Source organism: Branchiostoma floridae, chromosome 12, assembly GCF_000003815.2.
Source record: "Branchiostoma floridae strain S238N-H82 chromosome 12, Bfl_VNyyK, whole genome shotgun sequence".
Lineage (NCBI taxonomy): Eukaryota > Metazoa > Chordata > Leptocardii > Amphioxiformes > Branchiostomatidae > Branchiostoma > Branchiostoma floridae.
Window position 1 is genome coordinate 306,349 of NC_049990.1, and position 8,432 is coordinate 314,780.

The window sequence follows — 8,432 nt, forward strand, 5'->3', positions numbered from 1 at the left end:
ATAAGGCTGACATTACGTAGATTAGACATCAAGGTAATGCGATACTCCATGTAAAAGTTACTCATGCAACTGGAGAAGTAAACAGTCAGACATTTCAGAAAGCTTCTACTATTTCATCAGTGACTGGACCATAGCTTGGATGAACATTACTGTAACTTAGGTGCAGTTCTCAAAATCACCATCAGGAGGCATTTCTTTCCGTCATCTGATTAGTTTCTATTTTACTCTGTAAAATCAGAATTTATAATGTTTTTTTTTTCAATGGCAAAAAATGGGGACCACCAAAAATGGCCTTATTGGTAGTCCTTATCTAGAGTTGGCCATTTAAACACATTTGTTTTTAGTACATAGAATCAAGAAAATGAAACCTCCTTGGTAGAATACAATGTAATTCAGAAACTTGAATAGTTAGATAGGATCATGACTCAAAAACGCCTGAAGATTTTTGGTTGGTACATTTTGTAGTCTTTGCATGCTGTTTACTGTCCTTGCTTGGCTGTATGATTACAAGTGCCAGTCCAGTCTGTTCACAAATGTCTCTCGTGCAGAATAAATGCTGTGCTGTCTGATTTGGAGGCTTAATGGTCATTTATGTTATTGTTTTGACCCATGAGTGAGTGAGTAATAGGAGATCGAAGCATCAATATTTCAAAAGCCTCATCAGTTGAAAGATTCGTGACAGCCAGTAAAGAAATGAATGGCATACGATATTCCGTTTCAAATTTTTTATTGAGGATAGAAGCAAGTTCCTAAAAAAGCAGCAAGCTGCGGCGCTCAAACTTAGTTGTAAATACATCATTACCAATAACATAAACAATATTTAGTTATCTTAAATACTATCGTCCTGCTTAATATTTGATATGTATAACTAAGTGATATTTTGTCGTCATCCTTTTGTTATTCTACAAGTTTATATTCCATATCACACAGATGCAGTATGAAACCGTAGTGTGTATTCCTTGTCGATATCTAATTTTGCTGCACATATTTTCCATTGCTCTAGTTTGGTATCAACAGAAAACCATGACAAATCAAACGCCATGGGAAAATATGATAACATAAGGTGACTAGCATATTATTGTGATCTCTGATATTCTTCAGTATACTTATCATTGTTTTATGGCAATGGCTTCTATGCGAAGAAGAGGAAGAGGACGTCAGCCCTTTGGCTGATGTGCATTACTCGTGGGTTGTGTGCGTGGCGTTTCTGTTAAGGTCTCACTGCACTTGTGTCAAGCTTGCGGCACTGCGGGGTTCAAAAGATTATCATTTGGCAAGGCACTTCAGAGATAAAGAACGAATTTTATTACTTTTGTGTATTTTGTCGTCTTTTAAGTCATAGTCTTATGTATTACAGAATATCTACTATAAAATCGGCGAAAATACCAAAACAGTGACGCAGTGAACGAACCCCGCAGTGACGCAAGCTTGACTTAAGTGCAGTGAGAGTGCACCTTGGCTTTATACCCCCTTTCTACTAGAACAGCGCTCTGGCTCGCGACCTAAAATTTGACAGAGCGCTTAAAGACCTGTATGAAAGGAAACAAATATTTTTACACTATGTGTGTCTTGTTCCCATTTCCAGGCACCCTTTTTGATTTTGTATGATATTCCCTGTATGAAATCGAACATTACATGAATCGGTTTCAGGTCGCAGCAGCAGCGTGATCGCCGTCTAGTGGAAAGGGGGTCTTAGGGGGTCCGTCCTAAAAGATTCTTCAGAAGGTGATAACTATCGTAATTCCAACCCACCAACGTCCCCAATCTATCCCCACGTCGATGACAAAACGCCGCCCGTCGCCCGGGTAGACGCCAGTGAACCTGTTGTTGACTTTGCACAAGGTCGTCCCGAGGCGTTCCAGGGCGAATCCGCTGCCCAGGTCGGTTCGCAGGGGGTAGGGGCAGGCGGCGTCCGGGCTGTAGATGGCGTCATCAATCTCCATGGTAACGGCGCGCGAGGTGGCATAGCTCGCCTCGATGTTTGTCAGATATGTGTTGTAGAACAGCGGAAGGTTCTGTTCAATGGGTGGCAGGATGTAGCTGGGGAACACGCCTGCAAAGAAGGAGACGGACATTCAGAAGAGGCAAAAAGGCAAAAATGTGACGTGTCACAAATATGAAAACCGTTATTATTTACTATAGATCATCACAAGCATTAGCCGAGTTCCATTGTATTCAACTTTGCTAAAGCTACCTAATAGGATGTAATCCAATAGCAAATGCTATTCAAATTGCAATATTATCAAATTATTGAAATTTGAAACCACCGTTCGTAGACTTGATACACCAAAATACAATGTTTTAACCAAGGAGGTTAAGAAAAGTTTTTTTAACCTCCTTGTTTTAACCAATCAACGGATATAGGTTACCCTGCGGATATAGGTGAACTAGCGTTACCAACGCACCTGGTAATCCAAGACTTGGAAAGTGCCTGGTTTCTGGCAGGATGAGCGCAGTGGTGGCGCCCGGCGTGCGTGGGTCGGTGTAGGTGAGAGCCCACTGCTCCGGCTGGATCGTGATGCTAGTGCTGGCCGTGGCGGGCAGGTCTGAGATCGGCGCGCCGTCGTGTGGCTGGTACTCCTGCAGGTCGCTCAGGAAGCTGTCCATGCCCAGCTCCGCAGCCACGGCAGGGCCCAGCAGGCCAGACAGGGCGGTGGACTCGCTCAGTGCGGCGGAGTAGTCAAATTCTAAACACACGATTTACTGTAATTACTGGTGGATTCATTTTTTCATTTCATTTTATCTATTTAGCCTTCGAAAAATTGTTTTTTTTTTTCAAAGCACACTTGTCTGATACTGAAATATTGCGTGGCTCACCTGTAGGCCGCGGACTCGATGGAGGACACTCTGGGACAACAAAAGAAAGAGTTTTGATACAGAAACTCAGACTCAACAGTGTATATAGCTATAGAATAATCTGTCAATGCAAACCCCCAAAAAGTGTCACAGAAAGCCTTCTTCCACAGAGTCACACAACTGTGGAAATCACTTCCACCCAACACACGTACAGCTTCGTCTCTGACTTCATTCAAAGCAAATGTACGGATCACGCTTAGGGACCTTTCTCTGTGTAAAAAACTAATTTTGTACATAAGACAAAATATTTAGATCAACAGTTAATATCATTAATATTATTATAGGACATGTTTCACAGTTTGGAAAATGTTTTTGTCTCAAACATACAGACGGACGCACTGTTTTTACTTTATTCAAATTGCAACATAAAATATGTTTCTACTCAGGTTGCAGCGTTAAAAAAGTATTCTTATGTATATACCTTGTATCACCATTTTGTGTACATTGTATGTATGACTGTACTTAATTTGTTATCTACTGTATTTGTATTTCTCTCCCAAGGCCAGCCCTGTAATGGGCAATGACCCTAATTGACGCCGGCGCAGAAGGCCCCAAACGAGTCCCTACAGGGTTTTAGCCTATTTTCGACTTTTCGCAGGAAAATGTAAGTACATTTCATATTGGTGAGACAGTGTAGGTTGCAGATGTTCAGATTCGGCCCAAAAACTAGGTTTTGGTCCATCTTTTCGGCCTGTGCTGACCCCTAATTTCAAGTGCTGAGTCCCAAAAATGACGTCATGATTAGCAAGATGGCGGCAAGTTTTGACCGCCGGAATAGTTGCACCGGTCAGAAAGTTTAGATATTAGACTTTTGGACACTTGAGATAGCGGGCTGCTGTGTGGGGTGAGTTCTTATGACCTGGAATGTTCACGGATGAGATGATGACACTCTGAACTTGCTAACTTTAACATTATCGCCTATGTAGATTTGTATTAGTGCTAACTGCTCTAATAGCCACGGCTAGTTGGTACCGTACAGGTGGTGCTTACAAGGTAGGTTACAAGGGGTAAGGCACATGGGATGCTTCCTGGCCTTACCTGCAGTGATATGTGTATGTTTGTGTAGACCTTACCTGAGCTTACGCAGACACAAGCCTTGTTCTCACTATTATATTCTTACCTTGGTCTGTATGTTTCAGGGTGACCTTGGTTGGATGACCCGTGGGTCGATGGTGGGGCCGTTTCAGGACGCGGCGTTCGCGCTCCAGCCCAGCACGACCCAGAAACCCGTCTACACCAACCCACCAATCAGGACGAAGCACGGCTACCATGTCATCATGATCGAGGGCAAGAAAATGTGACGCTGGAAAATTTCTGCTTTTTTTGGGGGGGGGGGGGTCTTTAGAATTTTTAGTTTCGGGGGGTGGGGGTGGATTGTGTAATAACAAAACAAATAAGGCTGACATTACGTAGATTAGACATCAAGGTAATGCGATACTCCATGTAAAAGTTACTCATGCAACTGGAGAAGTAAACAGTCAGACATTTCAGAAAGCTTCTACTATTTCATCAGTGACTGGACCATAGCTTGGATGAACATTACTGTAACTTAGGTGCAGTTCTCAAAATCACCATCAGGAGGCATTTCTTTCCGTCATCTGATTAGTTTCTATTTTACTCTGAAACCAGAATTTTTAACGTTTTTTTTTTTTCAATGGCAAAAAATGGGGACCACCAAAAATGGCCTTATTGGTAGTCCTTATTTAGAGTTGGCCATTTAAACACATTTGTTTTTAGTACATAGAATCAAGAAAATGAAACCTCCTTGGTAGAATACAATGTAATTCAGAAACTTGAATAGTTAGATAGGATCATGACTCAAAAACACCTGAAGATTTTTGGTTGGTACATTTTGTAGTCGTTGCATGCTGTCTGCTGCCCTTTCTTGGCTGTATGATTACAAGTGCCAGTCCAGTCTGTTCACAAATGTCTCTCGTGCGGAATAAATGCCGTGTTGTCTGATTTGGAGGCTTAATGGTCATTTATGTTATTGTTTTGACCCATGACGTGTGTAATGACTTGAGATCCTAAATTATTCTGTAATGTGATAACCCTAATTACGTCATTCACTCACGAATAACGGCTGAAGAAAAAACATGTTGTGTTTCTGGGCCTGAAAATATTAGGGTCGGTAGGTAGAGATTCTTTGTGATTCCAGTGAAAGTTATCCAGCAAATACATTTTAGCACTGTAAAACTGAAATGCATCAGGCACTGGTATTTTCATTTTTAAGACAGCAGGGAGTTCCTGTATTTGACACTCTATTACTAGGAGCTCAAAGCAATGATATTTCAAAAGGCTCATCAGTTGAAAGACTCATGACAGCCAGTAAAGAAATGAATGGCATACGATATTCCGTTTCAAATTTTTTATTGAGGATAGAAGCAAGTTCCTAAAAAAGCAGCAAGCTGCGGCGCTCAAACTTAGTTGTAAATACATCATTACCAATAACATAAACAATATTTAGTTATCTTAAATACTATCGTCCTGCTTAATATTTGATATATATATATATATATATATATATATGTATAACTAAGTGATATTTTGTCGTCATCCTTTTGTTATCCTACAAGTTTATATTTCCGTATTACACAGATGCAGTATGAAACCGTAGTGTGTATTCCTTGTCGATATCTAATTTTGCTGCACATATTTTCCATTGGTCTAGTTTGGTATCAACAGAAAACCATGACAAATCAAATGCCATGGGAAAATATGATAACATAAGGTGACCAGCATATTATTGTGATCTGTGATATTCTTCAGTATACTTATCATTGTTTTATGGCAATGGCTTCTATGCGAAGAAGAGGAAGAGGATTTCAGCCCTTTGGCTGATGTGCATTACTCGTGGGTTGTGTACGTGGCGTTTCTGTTAAGGTGCACTCTCACTGCACTTGTGTCAAGCTTGCGTCACTGCGGGGTTCGGAAGATTATTATTTGGCAAGGCACTTCAGAGATAAAGAACGAATTTTATTACTTTTTGTGTATTGTGTCATTGTTTTTGTGTCATTGTGTCTTTTAAGTCATAGTCTTACGTATTATTCCGGAATATCTACTATAAAATCGGCAAAAAAAACAAAACAGTGACGCAGTGAACGAACCCCGCAGTGATGCAAGCTTGACTGAAGTGCAGTGAGAGTGCACCTTGGCTTTATATCCCCTTTCTACTAGGACAGCGCTCTGGCTCGCGACCTAAAATTTGACAGAGCGCTTAAAGACCTGTATGAAAAGAAACCAAATATTTTTACCACTATGTGTGTCTTGTTGCCATTTCCAGGCACCCTTTTTGATTTTGTATGATATACCCTGTATGAAATCGAACATTACATGAATCGGTTTTAGGTCGCAGCAGCAGCGTGATCGCCGTCTAGTGGAAAGGGGGTCTTAGGTCCGTCCTAAAAGATTCTTCAGAAGGTGATAACTATCGTAATTCCAACCCACCAACGTCCCCAATCTATCCCCACGTCGATGACAAAACGCCGCCCGTCGCCCGGGTAGACGCCAGTGAACCTGTTGTTGACTTTGCACAAGGTCGTCCCGAGGCGTTCCAGGGCGAATCCGCCGCCCAGGTCGGTTCGCAGGGGGTGGGGGCAGACGGCGTCCGGGCCGTAGATGGCGTCATCAATCTCCATGGTAACGGCGCGCGAGGTAGCATAACTCGCCTCGATGTTTGTCAGATATTCGTTGTAGAACAGCGGAAGGTTCTGTTCAATGGGTGGCAGGATGTAGCTGGGGAACTCGCCTGCAAACAAGGAGAAGGACATTCAGAAGAACGCCCAGGCACTGCAGAACTGGGGGCCACAAACGACAAGGCAAAAATGTGACGTGTCACAAATATGAAAACCGTTATTATTTACTATAGATCATCACAAGCAGTAGCCAAGTTCCATTGTATTCACCTTTGCTAAAGCTACCTAATAGTATGTAATCCAATAGCAAATGCTATTCAAATTGCAATATTATCAAATTATTGAAATTTGAAACCACCGTTCGTAGACTTGATACACCAAAATACAATGTTTTAACCAAGGAGGTTAAGAAAAGTTTTTTTAACCTCCTTGTTTTAACCAATCAACGGATATAGGTTACCCTGCGGATATAGGTGAACTAGCGTTACCAACGCACCTGGTAATCCAAGATTAGGAAAGTTCCTGGTTTCTGGCAGGATGAGCGCAGTGGTGACGCCCGGCGTACGCGGGTCGGTGTAGGTGAGAGCCCACTGCTCCGGCTGGATCGTGATGCTGGCCGTGGCGGGCAGGTCTGAGATCGGCGCGCCGTCGTGTGGCTGGTACTCCTGCAGGTCGCTCAGGAAGCTGTCCATGCCCAGCTCCGCAGAAACGGCAGGGCCCAGCAGGCCAGACAGGGCGGTGGACTCGCTCAGTGCGGCGGAGTAGTCAAATTCTAAACACACGATTTACTGTAATTACTGGTGGATTCATTTTTTTCATTTCATTTTATTTATTTAGCCTTCGAAAATTTTTTTTTTTTTCAAAGCACACTTGTCTGATACTGAAATCTTGCGTGGCTCACCTGTAGGCCGCGGACTCGATGGAGGACACTCTAGGACAACAAAAGAGATAGTTTTGATACAGAAACTTAGACCCAACAGTGTATATAGAATAATCTGTCAATGCAAACCCCCAAAAGTGTCACAGAAAGCCTTCTTCCACAGAGCCACACAACGGTGGAAATCACTTCCACCCAACACACGTACAGCTTCGTCTCTGACTTCATTCAAAAATTTCAAAGCAAATGTATGAATCACGCTTAGGGACCTTTTTCTGTGTAAAAAATACTAATTTAGTAATTAAGACAAAATATTAAGCTCAACAGTTAATATCATTAATATTATTATAGGACATGTTTCACAGTTTGGAAAATGTTTTTGTCTCAAACATACAGACAGACGCACTGTTTTTACTTTATTCAAATTGCAACATAAAATATGTTTTTACTTTACTCAGGTTGCGGCGTTAAAAAGGTATTCTTATGTATATACCTTGTATCACCATTTTGTGTACATTTTATGTATCACTGTACTTAATTTGTTATCTACTGTATTTGTATTTCTCTCCCAAGGCCAGCCCTGTAATGGGCAATGACCCTAATTGACGCAGGCGCAGAATGCCGCAAACGAGTCCCTAGAGTATTTTAGCCTATTTTCGACTTTTAGCAGGAAAATGTAAGTACATTTCATATTGGTGAGACAGTGTAGGTTGCAGATGTTCAGATTCGGCCGAAAAAACTAGGTTTTGGTCCATCTTTTCGGCCTGTGCTGACCCCTAATTTCAAGTGCTGAGTCCCAAAAATGACGTCATGATTAGCAAGATGGCGGCAAGTTTTGACCGCCGGAATAGTTGCACCGGTCAGAAAGTTTAGATATTAGACTTTTGGACACTTGAGATAGCGGGCTGCTGTGTGGGGTGAGTTCTTATGACCTGGAATGTTCACGGGTGAGATTATGACACTCTGAACTTGCTAACTTTAACATTATCGCCTATGTAGATTTGTATTAGTGCTAACTGCTCTAATAGCCACGGCTCGTTGGTGCCGTACAGCTGGTCTTACAC

General features: G+C 42.0%; 2 protein-coding genes across 2 annotated transcripts; both read right to left on the minus strand.

Moving 5' to 3' along the window:
* Positions 1-1,237: 1,237 nt before the first annotated feature.
* LOC118427882 lies at positions 1,238-4,166 on the minus strand. Its single transcript, XM_035837845.1, has 4 exons — positions 3,977-4,166; positions 2,818-2,847; positions 2,406-2,687; positions 1,238-2,053 (listed from the first exon to the last, which is right to left on the minus strand). Exons 1-4 carry the CDS (start codon positions 4,125-4,127, stop codon positions 1,719-1,721), a joined length of 798 nt encoding a protein of 265 aa, XP_035693738.1. The 5' UTR covers positions 4,128-4,166; the 3' UTR covers positions 1,238-1,718.
* Positions 4,167-6,122: 1,956 nt separating this feature from the next.
* Positions 6,123-7,526, minus strand: LOC118427841. Its single transcript, XM_035837813.1, has 3 exons — positions 7,393-7,526; positions 6,988-7,263; positions 6,123-6,604 (listed from the first exon to the last, which is right to left on the minus strand). Exons 2-3 carry the CDS (start codon positions 7,181-7,183, stop codon positions 6,270-6,272), a joined length of 531 nt encoding a protein of 176 aa, XP_035693706.1. The 5' UTR covers positions 7,184-7,263; positions 7,393-7,526; the 3' UTR covers positions 6,123-6,269.
* Between the last annotated feature and the right edge of the window lie 906 nt (positions 7,527-8,432).

Excerpts from the sequence above, each read along its gene's own strand:
- LOC118427882 (XM_035837845.1), bottom strand. The coding sequence starts at position 4,127 with ATGGTAGCCGTGCTTCGTCCTGATTGGTGGGTTGGTGTAGACGGGTTT. Across the intron at positions 2,848-3,976 it reads CCTGAAACATACAGACCAAG|AGTGTCCTCCATCGAGTCCG; the intron begins GTAAGAATATAA and ends TTGTTGTCCCAG. Across the intron at positions 2,688-2,817 it reads ATCGAGTCCGCGGCCTACAG|AATTTGACTACTCCGCCGCA; the intron begins GTGAGCCACGCA and ends TCGTGTGTTTAG.
- LOC118427841 (XM_035837813.1), bottom strand. The coding sequence starts at position 7,183 with ATGGACAGCTTCCTGAGCGACCTGCAGGAGTACCAGCCACACGACGGC. Across the intron at positions 6,605-6,987 it reads TCCTAATCTTGGATTACCAG|GCGAGTTCCCCAGCTACATC; the intron begins GTGCGTTGGTAA and ends CCTTGTTTGCAG.